Below are 17,614 nucleotides of genomic sequence, written 5' to 3'. Positions count from 1 at the left end.
CGGTCAAGAAATGGAGCTATGAGCTAAAAGTTTGTACTTGAAAAAAAATTCAGAGCCATTCTATGAGCCGTTATGCCGCGGCTAAAAATAAACTATTCTATATTCTATTTCATATTTCTGATGGTGATATAATGATATACATTTTAAAGATGTTTGCTAAACATTTTAATAGAAGTGTTTGTTTGGTTGTTAATTTTATCAGTTTTTTTCCTTGGTTAATTCATATTAATTGTTTTTCAGCTGGTTATGAAGAGGTTGCCACAATCGCTAGACCTCCAATAGATATGCTGCCTAAAGCGCCAACGACGAACAAAACAGGTTACATAATTTCGGCTTTTCGGGTATTTCCGGGAGAAGATCGTGAAAAGCTCGAGCGTAGCTGGCTGATGTGGACAGGTGCGAGACTGATCTACAAGCGCTTGCCTCGCCTACTAGGTCTGCGTCGAATCACTTTTCACAAGAAGATTTGTCCTGAACGCGGGATTACATACGTGCTTCTATGTGAATGTGCTGCTCTTATGGAACGTGTGACAGAAGCTTGTGTATTCGTGGACCAATTAAGAGCTAGATGCTGTGGTTACACTGCCCTCTACCGGGTAGTTGATATATTTTGATGCTACTCATATGAGGAGAGCTAAAGCTGTGATTGTCAAGTGCCATTGTTTAGGTAAATAACCTTAAAGAGGCGTTGTGGATCCTTTTTCGTGTTTTTATGTACAATGTAAAGCAAACTGAAATTAGTCGTTAGAAAAAGGATCATTCTTGACAAAACTTTAATATGTATATATATATATATATATAATGTGTGCATACATGTAACTTGTCGAAGCTGGATATTGTTTATAACTTATTGTAATCAACTGTGTGTTCCTTTAATATGTCTGTGTTTTTGGATTTGATTTGAACTTTATCAACAAGATGAAAATTTGTAATTGATATATATGAATCTTTAGTCTAATATTTTGTGCGTGTGAGAAATATATTAGAGGCTTTACAAATACAGTTTCTCGTAGAATTTAAGCCACTACATAAACGTTTTAAGATTTTAGTGTTTGTTGACAAAAGCTCACTTATAAAATGTTTGTGTGGTGTGTGCATAGTTATTCAACACTTTTGGTAAAATGTGTCTGAGTTTAGCGCTGCTATCTTCCCCAAACTTCATAAACTGGATGAGAACGAAAGTTGTTAGTGCGTAGAAAGAAGTATTTCTTTCCACGCAGTAAAAACTATCATTCTGATCCAGTTTATGCAGTTTTGGAAAGATTTTGCTTTAGGATAATATTACTTATATAATTGAATTATATATATATATATATATAATATTATCCTAAGCTTAATTATAGAAAATAATAATTCCAGATATAATGTTGTTGTTGTTGTTGTTGTTTTCCTTTTCTAGCGCTTTGCCCCACTCGAATGATATATTATTTTCTTCTTGCGTTTGTTCATTATTGAGTGTTCCAAGGCAGGAAATATTTGATTTACGATGGATCATTCCTGTGTATCAGTTTAATAACCAGTGATGTCTTACTACAGGGAATGGTGGTCATACTTTTGGTTGTCTAACGTGCAAACATGGGTATATTAGGCCTAAAAAGTTGTGAAATGACAACCGGATATTATATTGGGATATTATTATTTTAAACAAATTAAGATGCAGTATAAAAAAAAATAATTATTTTGGTCTTGAGTTAAAATCTTAAAAATAAGTCTGTCAGGTAATATCTTAAAATTGTTTTATCTTAAAGGCAATCAAATAAATTAATCTGATGAGCTTTTAATCAAATAATGACTTTATATGTATGATTAGAACTAAAATATTAACAGTCGATTGGATATCTGAAAAATGAGTTAGATAATGAAGTGTGAAACCTAATGTAAATTTCTATCTATACACATTTTGTAAGCATTTTTGACTGGTCACACAATTATAGTAGCAAAGTATTAAGTTTCATGATGCAAAAGAAAATGTTTGAATCATTTCGCTGTCTCATTACTTTTTGTATTTGTCACCTGCTTGAATGCACCCTGGTGGCTCATCAGAAAGTCTGGGGGCTTACAATGTTAAAAATTGGGTTTTGATACCCGCGGTTGGAAGAGCACAGATATCCCACTATGTAGCTTTATGCTTAACAACAAACGTTCTCGAAGAATTTTGTCTATAATTTTAAAGCCTATATTATTGCAGTATATTTCCTTTTTTTTAAGCTTCAAAGTTGTAAAAGTTTCATTTCAACTGAAAGAACACAATTTGTTATGGTGTGATAGTTTTATTGCAGTATTTTCAGAGTTTCTTGTTTATAAATTTTGATATATTTGAAATGTTTCATGAATTCAATCCCACATTTCATCAAATAACAATAATCTGTAAAAAGTGTAAGCAAGCAACTCAGTTCACCAACGTATAAGTTATCGCGTCTTGGTTAACTTAATCTTTACTGTATATAAACTCTTATTATTTATGTTAAGATAATAAGAAGAAGAGATATAGCTCATAAGATATTGATGAAAAACAGCATGGACTTTTTAAAATTACTTTTATTTACAAGTATAAAATTATTTTGAAGTGTGAAACATAGCTTCGCTCTATGTAATCTTAAAGCCATAAATATGAATTAAGAATTATCTATTACCCATTTCACAGACTTTTGAAAAGGTTGGATAAATTGTAGCATTTTTCAGCTAAGTTTAATATTTATTGTTCAAAAAATAAATATATGTTAAAGTTTTAATGTAAGACAGTTAAAACATTTCTACTGATTTTTAGTTAGAAGGTTTAAATACTGTAACTAGAAAACTAAAAAGTTCAAAAACTCTTTAAACAGACGTTACGATATTTAAAACCTTACATTTCGCTCAATTTTTTCATCTATAACAAACCGGCTGTGGTTTTGATAGAAAGTAGTTGAAATCTCATTAGGCTATTTTAGTAAATTTTTCCCGATTAGATGATGAAGCATTTGTTACTTTTGTATAGGTGGCGTGAGAGAAGTATTTTCCGCCTTTCCTTGTGGTATATTTGGATATATTTTGGCATGGGATGAATGTACACATGGCTACTTTCAATTAGTTAGCCTAAAACAAGGTTTATTTAGGAACAACAAAATATTAAATATCATTTCATAGGCTCACAATAAGACAATTCGCACGCATCTTTTACTGCCATCTATTTTATTCTTTTCAATACATTGTAATATAGAAAGTATTATACTATTAGGTAAAACCACGAGTAAGGTAACAAGCTAGCTATGTGTTTAACCAATTGTCAGCCATAAAATTCCACTTTCTGACGTGAACATTTTGTTAATCAAATAAAACAGAATGGAATCCTGAAGCTGCTGCTTTGTATAGTTTTGTGCTCCTTTAGTGTCTTAACCTAATCTTTTGTTGCAAAACGTATTTATATACTAAAGGATATTAGGTTTCGTATATTCAAATATCAAAAGTAGGGATACGAGAAATTTTGATTTTTTCCCCTTCATTTTTGTGTTTTTGGAAAGATAGATTCTAACAGTTTAAATAAATTCATTCTGGGGTTTTATATATATATATATATACACACACACTAGTATGATTAGAAATTTTTAGAATGCAGACTTCTATCCAAACTGTGCTCCAGAATTTTAGTTGTACAGAATACTGATGTCAGTCCACTTTGTTCGTTGTTTATAGCCAGATTTATACAGTGGCGTAGCTGGGGGGGAGGGAGGAGGGAGGTCATCCTTGGCGAGATGTGATAAAAAAGATCGACCCTTAAATCATCTGGAAACGTGTTGCTGGAACGTGCATAATTGTTGTTTAAAGAAGAGTGTTGACGCATATTTCAGGTACCTAGTACTAGGAGAATTTCACATTTTCTGTCTTCCAGTGGAAAAATGTCTAGCTATGCCACTGTATTGACGTAAAAAAAATCATGAAGGACATAGTTATTTCTTTCGTCGGTGATTGTTTATCAACAACTGCTGGATAAGTGAGCCATCATTGTAATTTAATGCAATTAAATTATTTTATATTTTGTCGCGTAGAAGGCCAGTAGTTGTCGAAATTGTGGTGTAGTGTATTGCTAAATAGTAAAATTGCTACTGTTTAAATCAGTATATGATTATCAATATGAGCCAAAGTTCTCATACTGTATGAGGTATTTGATTATGGATCTTTCCTTTGTAAGAGGCCACAGTTGTAATAAATGATTAAAGATGAAAAACATCTGAAATGTTTAAAGTTTTAAAGTTCAAATCTCGTGTGACTGGAAAACTTAGCTCAAAATGGAATAAATTCAAATAGAACTCAAATTATCAGTAGTGATAAATGTCATTTATAACTAGGTTTATCCGCTGATTCTAATACAGTAAAACAAATATCGGAAAAAGAGAAAAATGTTGTTGAAGATAAATATGTGGTTCGACGAAATATTTTCTTTATTCAAAACTAACTTTTCATTATATGAGGTTTCAAGCACAATTCTCGACTTTACACGCATAAACCCATATTATGAGGCTTAATAAACCCAACTAATTATATTTAGCTAAGATACAAAACTTCAAAACAACATATTCATAAACATTGTAATCTAGCTCCAAGTGCTGTGCTAAGATTCATTGCGAACGATTAGAAATACAAAAGTTTTCAACCTGTTCTGAAAACTGCGTTTGCATTAATAGTTTACTGATGTCATGATTTTTTTTTGAACGATTGTGGATAAAGATTGTTAGTTCTTTTGAGAAATTAATTTTTATTTTATTTGTGGATGCTTAATTATAAGGAAAACCTGCTTTTCTTCAAGAATTAATTCATTGCAATTTTCTTTCATGACTTTTTTGTTGCGTAATTTTTTGTTGATTACTCACATTACTGTTTGTGGTAAATATGTGTATGTTTGCGGGTAACTATAGTAATGATGAACAAACACCTTGCACCTTTGTGTGAAAGTGAACAATCGGTAAAAAGTTCTGTTGTATAAAACGTCTTGTTGTTTGAAATTGTTGGTGTACATAAAGCTTGTACTACTGTTGTTTATTTCAGGATACTAAAAGCACATTTTGTCGTATAACCTTGTAAATGTTCAATTTATAACCTATATACACTCTTTTTCTTGAAAAAAATAAGCCAAAGGAGTTTATATAATATAAATGGTTTATGGTTAAGCCTTCATACGCATTTTATAGTGGAATTATTAAAGAATTTCGCGAAATGTTTTGATGTTATTATATCGCATACGTTTTCATTTTATTTCTACGTTCAGTGAGCAAAATAAAGTAAGAACAGTGATTTATTGTAATCAGTAAAAGTATTCAAGCGTTTTATACAGTTGATTGAAGACCAATACTATAAACAGATACCTTTACGCTTATCAGACGTTCAGTGCTCTTCTTTATATATTTCTGATAAAAAACAGTCACAAATGAAAACTTTACTCTCCAAGATAACTTGGTTGTACCTTCAATGAACACTGGTGTCTTTTAGTTTTGCGTCTTTTAAGTGTGCTAACGTTGGAAAATTTTGATGTGTATGGAAACTCGGTGCAGATGAGATAAAAAAATATTTTAATATGTGGTATATCACTTGCTTCGATAACAACATTAACATAATTTATTATCGATGCTGAAGATTGCATTTTTTTCTGCAAGAATTAAGCCTCACAGTCAAGATGGCCACACAATGTACGATTTAAAAATATCTTACAACTGAACAGCTATAGTTATTTCAAAGTAAAAAAATCCACAAATGGTTTCCCCACAAAACACATACTTAAATTAGTAAATCTTCCATTCAGTCACTTTGTTGTCATTCTTAATAAGAGTGGTCAACACGTCTTCATTTATTTCTTTATAACGCCATCAGTAGTTAACCAGCAGAGGTCAATACGTAGCTGGAAATTAGGAGTAGAAGTTCAGTGAACCATGTTTACACAGTATGGGCTGCTTTCAATGCTTCATATTGACGTAGTTCATGTAGCTAAGATTTCAGTGAAGTTATCAGTGATATCAAGTGAATCCAGTTTTCAAACATTAGGCAGGTTTTGCGTCTTTTACGTTGACGCTAGTGGGTAATCGAAAATTAAATTTGGTAGATGAAAAACTGTAATATTGTCTTCCACGTCAGCAGAATAAACAGTACTGAGAGGATTGCAAACTGTAGAAGAAGTATACTAATCTGATTCAAGTGGTACGTGCGGTGCAAAAGTACCAAGTAATCTTGGCAGATACGATATTTTAAGTAAAATTAATCTTTAAAAGATTCCTAAGGCAATTTGTTTGAATTGCACAATACATTTTAATGGTTTAATGTTACAAGCAAGCAAAATGTGATCTTGTTTGTTGGGAGATTAGCAACAACAAATGTACAAACAACTGGATTAAAGAAGTTATAAAGAAAATTATATAATGGATACCAACTTCCTGCATTAAAGGACTCGGTTTGAAATAATATACAAAGCAATTTAAGGAAGAAAAAGTTTTTATTTATTTATTGAATTTCGCTTAAAGCTACACGAAGGTTATCTATGCTTTCCGTACCTAATTTATAAGTACTAAACTAAAGGGAAGTTAGCTAGTTAACAGCGTCCAGCGCCAATTATGGGGCTACTATTTTACAAACGAAAAGTGGGATTGACTGTCACATTAAACGCCCCCACAGTTGAAAAGTTTAGCATGTTCGTTGATAGGATTCAATGCCAGACCTAAGGAAGAAAGAGAAAGAACTGTAAAACAACAACAACAAAAAAAACTTAATTTTTTCCCTTCATAAACAACAACTGCACAAACACGTGACTAACGTGAATTATTAAGATATAACTAACAGACTAAAAATACTACTCATTGAACGTAATAAGGTATAAGTAACTAATTAACTACAGTTGAACTAGACAACGATAAACAAACCTTAAATTGTATGCATGGCAACAAAAGAAGTTAAAAAATTATGTTAACAATCAACATACCCTCTCCAACATAAAGGGATGGTTGAATTGTATATTATAATTTTTTTATATCTAATTTTATTCCTTTAGTGATCTTGTAACTGTATAGAGTTGAAGATTTATCAACTTAACTAATATTGTTTACTACACATAAACTAGTGTTTATTTAATGATGCTTGCTTTCTTGCAGAAAAAAAAATACTTTAGTGATACTATTATACACTGTGTAAGCTTCTACTGTGAGCTACTGACATGAATTCACTGTCTTTTCTGTCAGTTGGGGGTCATTTTAAATACATTTGCTTTTTCTTATAGCGGGACGGTTATTTCTTCTTCAGCGGAATTCGGACCATGTTTTGGACCAGGGAGGGTCAGGTCCAATGTTGACCTCTTCCTCTCTCGCAGGAATTGTTATTTTGTTTGCACTGTTACTGAATCCTAGGTAATAACTCTTGTTACATTGTTGCATTACTCACATTATGTTAAGTTTTGTCCATTGTCCGCAGTTTTAATTAATGTCTGCGCTAGCTAATTTACCAGTGATAGATTAAAGGGAAGGTAGCTAGACAACATCACCCACCGTCAACTCTTGTAATTGACAGCCACATTATAACCCACCATCACCACGGCTGAAAGGGCGATCATGTTCGGTGACGGGGATTCGAACCCGCAATTCTCAGATTGCGAGTCAAATCAAACGCCTTAATCACCAGGCCATGCGAGATGAATGAGATTAACGCAATTACTGGCATTAGACTGTGTTGGTGAGTATGAAAAAAGGAAGTGTGAAAAGTGGAAAAAATGTTTTTTGAAAAAAATTAAACTTAGGCGTCCAAATATGAAATATGTGATCACCTGAAGTTAACGTTTCTGGATTAGATTGCCCCCTGGTAAATTGCAAAGTAGCGACTAAGGTATTAGCAGAAAATACGAAGTAAATTCCTGGAGTCCAAATGAGAGTATGAACTCACTACAACCTGAAGTTGACCTTTACAGACTGATTTGCCTCTGAAAACAATATATTATAAGAAAATTGAGAAACTATCTAAAGTACAAGCAAACAATAAAGGCTATCTGCTGTGTCCATCGTTGTAAGTCCGTTGTAACTTATATTCCCTTACCGAGCCTGAGCTGAACTTGTTTTCTTTATAACACTTGGTCCATTACTTCTGCCTGTACTTCATAGGTCTAGAGAGAATATAAAAGTTCTCTCACTGACCAAGACACAAGGCCACTTCATATGGAAAAGCACTTAGAGAGAGTATAAGGAAAGTTTTAAGCTCACAAAGATAAAACTGTAGAGTTTATATCAACAGAAAAATATTGTAGCCCCCCCCTACTGTTGCACAACGGTATGTCTGCGGGTTTCGATACCCGTGATGAGCAGAGCACAGATAGCCCATTGTGTAGCTTTGTGCTTAATTACAAACAAACAAAGAAATATTGTAAAAGAAAAACTATCATGATTAAAAAAGTGAAGTGACAAACAACGATTTATACGCTATCATATTAGTATAATGTATTATTGTATTAACATAATGTACTATTGTATTAGTATAATGTGATATTGTATATTAACATAATGTGCTTCCGTACACAAGCGCCATGATTAAACCATACTTATCCTGCTGTTATACGAGATATGAAATTTTCTATGTCTCGAATTTCACATCATTCAAAAAGCGATAAAATTCGGGTTTTGATACCTGTGATGGGCAGAGCATAGATGGCTCATTGTGTAATTTTCTGTTAAACAACAAACAGTAAAAGGATTTTAACTATATGGGACGTAGTAATAACCTTTTATTTTATCGCAAGTTAAATGAGGGAAGCTGTGTTATGATTTCCACTTTGTAGGGATGCTTTCTTTAAACCAAAAAAATTAGGGCCATAATTACCATTCAAACCTGAACAAAAGCTTGGTGATGTTTAATCCTAAAGATTACCTATGTATGTTTTATTCGTAAGTTGCTTAAACTGTTTAGTATTGCCAGTTTCAATCGAAGGACGTACAGGAAATTCAATAAATTAAATGGCATTTGGAGCAGCAAACATATGTTACATAAAGCAATGGACAACAAGAACGACAACTCTGGACCTTATACTTATACCAAAATTTTTGGGACACTGTATGGCGTATTTTAATTTTTGTAATATTCCAAAAAACTTAACTTTAACTCGATCACTTATAATAGCATTAACTATTTACATGTATTTAAAATTTTAACACATTTTAAAAGCATTTGAATATCATGCTTGGTTGTGTCTCATATTAATTTACATATCTAAAATTAAAACCATTCAACAGCCCTAGAGGAGGGTTGAAGCAAAATGGGGCAAAGAGTTTGTTTTTGGGGGGGAGGCAGTATGACTACTCCGCCTCTCCAAAAAATTAACACTTTTATGTCAATGGGTGTCAAAATCTAGAGATAATACAGAAAAATTAAAGCAGTTAATATTGATATCTCAGACGAGAGTTGATGCGAGAGTGCACAGCTTTCTAATGGGGGAGGTTTGGTTCTTCTCCCGGTCGATACGTCTCTGGCGGTAAGACTTAGGGCTTATAACACTCAGATTCGGTATTCGAAACCCGGGGTGGAAACAGCGGAGGTAACTCGTTGTGCAGCTTTGTACTAATACAAAACAAAGTGTCTCCCAGTGTCGTTGTTTGTCATTAAACACAATGTTACACAAAGGGCTACCTGTGTTCTGCCCAGTGAGTTAGCGGTAAGTTAACAGATTTATAACGCTAAAATCTGTGGTTTGATTCGCTGTAGTGGACAGAATGTAGATAGCCCATTGTGTAGCTTTGCGCGAAAACAATAGTAACAACAAAATACAGTTATCACAATAATAGTAAGCGTTTTAGTCTTTCATTTGAACATTGTAAAGTGATGTTTGAGCTTCACAAAATTAACTGAGAGAATTATTTAAATCATCCTATAATACAAATCAAAATTCTTAGAGCAAATTTTACAGACTTGTACAGCCTAACCTGACGCCAAAATAATATAGTATCGCAACAAGTTGCCTAGCGACCCCACGCAAATCAATATACTCAGCATGTAGGTGAGGTTGCGTAGTGTTTAGTTTACACTAATATAGAAATATTAGCATGCAACAAAACAAAATATCTTTTTTCCTACAAACTTAGCAAGGTCTTCAGAAGTTGATTTCGATGGTCAGAAAACACCATATCTATGAAGTAACGAATCTTATTTCAATTCTCTGACAAAACATGTCCTTTCCAAGTCATCTCCATAATCGTGCAACATTGCTTGGGAAACTTTAAATGTAACTGTACAACATTAAAATATATATTATTCTTGACTGTCTCTTGTATATAGTATAGTAATTTGGGTCTGCAATCACAACAGCCTCTGTGATAATGTGTACAACTAGCAGATCGTGAAACAGCCTGACATCAAAAGCAACTGTGATAGTGTGTGCAAATTCAAGACATAAACTGTCTTAGATGTTCTCCAGTATTTTTATTAGTCTAGATCAATTTATAAAGTACTGTAGCGATGCAAAAAATGTTAACTGTCGCTCTTAAATTAAGCATGTTAATATTCAATCCAGAGGAAATATAAGCTTTAATACAATTTTGCAAATGTAAGGATATATTCAAAGATGTTAATATAGAGAGAACTATAGCAGTTTGGAGTAAAGAATGTATCTTGTTGAAATGAAGAGTCATTTGACTAAAATTAACTTTACAGAAAACAATCTCTATACTCTTTTCATCAAACGGTTAAATGTAGCCTCACAAATTAAAAACTTATGAGATACTCCACGCCCACCCAAATTCAAAAAGAAAAAGAAAGTTAGAATATAGTTGATAAATTTCCCTGTCTTTTCTAACCACCAAAATTCTACGAATAAAAGAAACTTGACCATACCTCGATTTTAAAACCTTATTATCTCAGTAGCTTATAACAACATACCTAAACACTATTTAGTCTGTATGGTGCAGATTATTCTCAGCAATACCAACCACGCTCTTAAATTGTTGGCTTATGCTGTATCAACATACAGTATCAACGAGTTGATAAAGCATTTATGGATAACATAATTGGAGTTACACATGCCATATCGTATGGCATCATATACAGTATACTCTTCTATACGTTTATATATATATATATTTATAATTATTAAAAAAGTATTCCCGTGACTTCGATTTTGTCCGAAAAGTTTACTGTTGCCCATCTACGATCATGGTCTTAGGTTTAATAACTTCACTTCTCTAGTTGTTACAAATTTATGTTGTCTCTGTTTTCTTATGGATCTGTTAGAACATGGCGACTACCAAGTTGTCATTGCAATGTTGTCGAGCTAGAGGTCATATGGAAAGATTACACTCTCGCTAACTGAGTTTGCCTCTGTTAGCAGGGGTGATGATGTTTTACTGGTCAGTCGAGAATTTGAGAATCAGATTAAAACTGAACTTCAACCTTCCGTTTTACCTAAGAAATGTTTCAAAATTGTATATAAATTTAAAAGTTTTGCAAATGTCAAAGTTAAGTACAGTCTAATTGTTTAAGTGTTTCCTTTTGTCGTATTCTTGTTGTAACTGTGAATTCGCTTAGCTATTATATCTGTTTCTTCTGTTCATCATTTTGAATAAATAAGCTTCTTTATATTATTTTGGTTGATTTGTCCATTCTTGAACTCAATTAAATATATATCTGCTAAAACATATATATTATTCTCAGTTTCAGAATATATATATATATATATTTATATTATTCCCTTTTTGTTTGAGCTATAATACTTTATTCAGAACCATAGTTGTAATGCATTTGTATTAAATATTTTTCACTTATAATCTATGGTTTAATTGTATATTTCAACCCAATTACCTGAAGTATAAGAGCAATCATTTTATTCTACTGATTAGTTTTGTTTCGTAGTAGAATATACGAAGCTTTTAACTGGATTCATTTGGGATTGACAGATGACTCGCAGATTTTTACTGACAAATAAGAACTTAATGCCTCCCAGTGGCACAGCGGTATGTCCGCGAACTTACAATGTTAGAAACCGAGTTTCGATGCCCGTAGTGGGTAGAGCACAGATAGCCCATTGCGTAGCCTGGTGCTTAACTTCAAACAAACAAGAACTTGATATTGTATTAAACAATAACTTCCATCTACGCTAACTAACCATTTTATTAAGATTCCTATACAGATTTGTAGAATATTTATTTTATTCCCATGTGCAGAACAATCTGCTCATGTCACGTGTGTGAGGGGATCTTGAACCCTTTAAATGTAGACATAGGGATATCACGATTAGTCTGCTGAGATATAGATAAAAAAAGAGTATCTCGCCGGCTTTCAAAGGACCTGATAGTGGATACACGTCCAACAGTAGCATCTATGATAAAATTGTTTCTTTGAAAGTCTGTTCAAAGACATTTGCCATTAGAGTCTATCGATGGATCCAATCGAATGGGAATATGTTTGCTACTAATTTAGGAGCCAACTTTTGACTGATTGACCAAAGAAAAAAGATTATTGGACAGACTTTTTTAAATGCAACAGATGTCTCTATTCCTTAGCATATTGACACCTGATTGGCTCTACTTTGATTGTTAGAGAAGATTTTTACTAAGTAATAACTCCTCTGTTTATTTGCAAACTTTTGAGTCCTACGTGCAGTAATGTCTGCCAAAACTAGGATAGGCTCTTTTGCAAATTATTCAAGTAAACATTCTCCTCTGAGAACTGCCAGATAACACAAATTTCTCCAAATGCTAAACATAGCCTAGTAGTGTCATAAAAAACTGCATTTTATGCGTGTTGTATATATCTAACCCAAAGATCTCTTCTAGAAACGAAGTAGCAGTAGATTGAAGTTCGAAACCTACCAGGCAAATGGCCTCTAAGTAACAGACTCTCTGAGCAATATCAAGAAATAAGCCGGCTAAGAAACAATGAAAAAAAAATAAGTTCATGACTGCAAGATGTTAGCAGTGTGGTTCCATGGAATTTGTACTTGGTGCATACCTGGTTCCTAAGTTAAGATGAAAGTAATATGATTTATCTAGCAACATATTCTGCAGCACAACACCCTCCGCCCTTTATATGTAAAATATTTTGAACAGTTTCATAAATATTTCACTTTCTCGTCTTTTCCAGAAACCAACTTTGTAACATACTATTTACTCCATCTTTCTACATAAATGATAGATTGTTATCATGATTAGGATTACAGACAACTCTGGACACTTCATTTTCAGAGTAACGATTCCTGTAAATCTCCTTTTGTGCTGTGAGTTCAGTTTAATCCTTCTTTCTTGGTTGAAGTTTTGAAGTATTTAACTCTACTTAGGTGTCACATCTTGGATAAGTTCTTCTTCATTCAGTGATGCTTTGATTGAAAAATATTTGTCTAATTTGATCTTTAACGTTGATAGCCAATAAAATTTTAGTGTTTCACTAACTGGCTAAGATCATCTTTGATATTCTTAACAACAGCACACCAACTTTCTTCGCAGCATCCACTCGTATTTGGAGACATACCTTTCTTCCTTCTGAGTTTGTATTACAATAACTTTTTATTACAATTATAACAGCACTTTTTAGCAGTGATTTCAAATCATTATGTCACTTTCTATACCTGTTTTGCACCACCATTCATAATCCCAATATTATGCATGTGTATATTTTTCCATTTCTAGTTTTATCATAGTCCCATAGTCTTCTAATCTATACATGTGAAATGCTTTCTTGAGGCTGAAGGCTTTATTGCAAATGCAATCAGTCTTTATGCCACCTGTATCATATGTAAAAGGTGGTTTCACCATTTGATATTAGCACCTCTTTAAATTGTCAGAGGTGGATAAGAGATAGTACCCTCTCCCATCCTAAGCCGGTGGAATATGACTTTTTTTTACTATCATGGAACTTTGTTCTCAACATCTACACCCATATTCATCGCACATACTCTTGACAACATAGTAATGATATTTTTACAGTTGTTTCTTTGGTTATTTGTTTCAGAGCAAAGCCATATTGGGCTGTCTGCTTTGACCATCGCTGGAATCGAACCCCGGATTTTTGCATTGCAAGTCCGTAAACTTACCGCTGTCCCACAAGGGGACACATTTTATAGTTCTGTCCAGAAATGGTGAAATGGATAAAAATGTACATATTTAGTTTTAACCATCTTGCTGTCTGTCCTTCAGGATTATGAGAACTCATTAATCCTTTCAATACTGCATGGAAAATTTGAAAGACTAAACTCCTCTTTCTAAAGTGGTGGCAAAATTATTCACAGCCCTTTAAAAGTCACGAATTAGCTGGCTTTTGGACTTATTGAAGTGGTCATTTACTTTTTCATCCATTAGATGTAATAGCAAAAGTCCTACTGTAGAATCATTAGATTTAGTGGATTTCAAAGCATTGGTAACGTTAATACTAGTTAGAGGTTAAGCTTTTTTTGAAAGTATATAATTTGTGTCACACTCTTTTTCTTGTTACCAAAATAATAAAGTTTAGTGAGAAATAATCTTTGTGGTTTTTCCAGCTTCCTGTGAAAAAAATGATTCATATTAGAAAATGACACATCCATTAGATTATACATTAACTACAAAGACCATTAGAGCATATACGCTAATTTCGGCTATCTTTCTTGATGTTCCCTCGTTCTTTGCTAGAACCTTATCACCTCTTGAAATTTTCACAAGTCCACTCTTTCGCTCTCTTAAGGCTGAACTGTGATTAATACTAATTTCTGATCAAAACAAGTTACCTACATAAATCATAACTAAAAGTCAATCTGGCAATGACTGTAGCTAATTAAATATACCCGGATTCTAGCGTTGTAAGTCCGCAGACATACCGCTGCTCTATAATAATCAAAATATACAATAAAAAAATTGTGTAGTTTAGGAAATTTAGGTTAGTCCTAAATCCACTTACTAATCTAGTAGTGTAAGACAATTCTTCTAATATAAATATATTATAATGAACATTAAAAATTTGAAAAACAAATAAATGAAACATACTTGTTGTTCAGATAAGCAGGTGTAGTGTTATACTTACAGCAAAGGAAATACAAATACACTTATCTAACATAAAATATTTATTTAAGTTCACAATCTTTCTACACTCGATTTACAAGGATGACGCCAACTACATGCAGAACACTTTCTTGAAAATTTAGGGAAAGCTATCTCAGTATATCTGAATAAAAATACATTATTTACTAGTTATAAAAAGTTACTTATTTTAATATTTTCAATCACCACAAAGTTAGTTTCAGTAGATGTTTACTGATGAGATATATCATAAAATAAGCACGTCTACAGTGTCTGAACTGTAGGACTGAAATTTGTAATGAGCTGCTCCTGTCTTGTTTCATAAGTGGAATGATTTTTTTTCTATGCCTCAGTGCTCAAGAAACAATGTAGATTCATTGTGTTGCAAAATTTATATCCTAGAACATAACAGTAGCAAAACTACTAACAAATAACAGTTTGCTTAAGGTGAAATAGATGGTTGCTCACTGACATTTATATTTTCAACCTGAAGAAAGATGGACTAAACGGCTAGGTCAGAGATCCCCACGGTTCGGGTAGCCGAGCCGATCTTGGCAGTAATTTTAACTTGAAAATCTTGAGCGTGGCTTGAGAGACAACCAGGGGCGCTCAGAAACTATTGTTTCTCTTCGCCCCGTTTGCGAAAGTTAGCGGTAAAAGCGTAACTAAATTGCATAGATTTAACAAGTGTGTGTGACGGGAGAGAGTAAAATATATTAGGCAGTGGTTTATTGATTGACAGGCACGGCGTATGAGTGCACTTTTTAATTTTTTTTAGTGTCCAATTGCTTGCGGTCAAATCTCCCAGTCAAAGGCTGAGTCTCAATAGATCGCAGTGCTCTACTAAGCACGACACTCCTACTGATACCATCGTCGTCTGCGGGCGAGTTGGTGCCCCCACATTTCACAGTGTCAGAATTTAAAAATCTGATCTTTGCCAATTGTCAAAATAAAAAGGGTTTTAGTTATATTTCTTAATAATATAAATATATACTATGTTGTTGTTGGACTTAGGATTCTTCTACAGTAGGTGTCTGTGACTTGTTAGCCATAAATTCAGAGATGAATAAACAGCATGCACTTCACTTGTTATCAAAATAATATATATATTCAGAACAAGTTAACGTGTATACAATAAATTCTTCAACACTATAGATATTATGGACATATCATAAATATTATATATGTAGTTCTCTTCTCTTTGTCAAATATCCACTTAGGCCAATTCAATTACTTTAAAATTTCAGTTGACAAACCGAACTATTTTCTCTATTTCTGTCGCACTAGCATTCTCTATAATTCACTTACAATTGTGGCGCGAGTTACCGTAATCGTTTGGTTTTCTTTCCTTTGAAGATTCTCTGCTCTTTTTGTCAAAGTGCACTCAAGTTGATTCAACTACTTTAGAACCACTCTTTGACAGAATAAAATTGTTTTTCTTATCTTCTTTACTACTGTTAATTTCACTCTAACATATTAAACGTTAGGCCTGTCACTTCTACGGTAATTAACGTCACATCAACTTTATTCTCTTTTGCTATTGTCTGTCTACTGCTTGCCACTTGTCTCACGCTATTTATATCATCACTTAATCATCTGTCCGCCTTCTGTATTCTAGACGTCAATGAATTATTAACAAAATTTCCTACAATCATCTGTTTTTAACTCTAATTATAACAAAAACAAAACAATAATAAAATATTTACTCACAAAAATAAATTAATCACTAATATCTAAACCAAACAGTCTTTTATATCATGACACCCAGGTTCAGGTACAGTAAAGGTAAAGAGCTTTCGAAAGGTGCCTAGATTGTTGTTGGGAGTATCACTGAAAGAGAAGAAAATGAATGGGAAATTAAGGAAATGGCAGGTTCTATAAAATAGAGGAAAAGGCAAGAGAAGCGAGGCTGAAGTAGTTTGGTTACATGAAGAGAAGAGGAAAAGAACAAGCAGTAAGGAGAATGTTAGAGCTGCCAGTAGCTGGCAAGAGAAGACAGGGAAGGCCAGAAAAGCGTTGGAAAGATGGGATTAAAGAAGACATGAACGAGAAAGGAATTGCTGAAAGTCTGGAAATGAACAATGGTGATTGGAAGAGGGCAACATGTGTGAACGATGGCGACCCTTACTAAAGAGAAAACCAGAAGAAGAAGTTTTAAGGAATCTATTATATTTATCCAGATAAAGGTACCTAATGTGAAATATGGGTTGAAGGGTCACGTCAGAAACCCCTAAGCATGAGTCGCGATGTTCCCTAATTTAAAGCTACTGAGCTGAAGGAGAAAAATTAATCATTAGCTTTTGTAACTATTGTTGACTGGATAAAAAGCCACCTTACAGGTGAAAACGTGGAGCATGTTCAGCGGCATAACGCAGCTCGAATTTTGGATCATCTGGCCCTGCACTCCAGCATATTAACCACTAAGCCATATCCAGTGCAGTGGGGCAAAAGACTATAGTATTATGTTTCTCATATAATACTGTTACGACAGCGGAAGTCACGTGACTCTGGTAATACGTAATGAGTTCTAGAAAGATCGGGGAACATCACAAATAATCCAGTATTTGCTAGGCGCCCTCTATTCTTGTATATAAGTGCGCCAAACAATGAATCGGGATAGAATTGCAGACAGGCAGAGATAGAGA

The 17,614-nt window shown here is 33.4% G+C and overlaps 1 protein-coding gene across 1 annotated transcript in view; it reads left to right on the top strand.

The window, feature by feature from the left end:
• Positions 1–1,270, top strand: part of LOC106459281 — a 65,703-nt gene extending 64,433 nt beyond the window's left edge. Inside the window, exon 4 of the mRNA XM_022385728.1 lies at positions 241–1,270. Within this exon, the coding sequence (XP_022241436.1) occupies positions 241–614 (374 nt within the window). The 3' untranslated portion in view covers positions 615–1,270. The remainder of the gene's footprint in view (positions 1–240) is intronic.
• Positions 1,271–17,614: the final 16,344 nt, after the last annotated feature.

The sequence above is a fragment of the Limulus polyphemus genome, unplaced genomic scaffold (assembly GCF_000517525.1).
Source record: "Limulus polyphemus unplaced genomic scaffold, Limulus_polyphemus-2.1.2 Scaffold585, whole genome shotgun sequence".
Taxonomy (NCBI): domain Eukaryota; kingdom Metazoa; phylum Arthropoda; class Merostomata; order Xiphosura; family Limulidae; genus Limulus; species Limulus polyphemus.
Note: the sequence above shows the minus strand (reverse complement) of the source record. Positions and strands in the feature narration are given on the sequence as shown.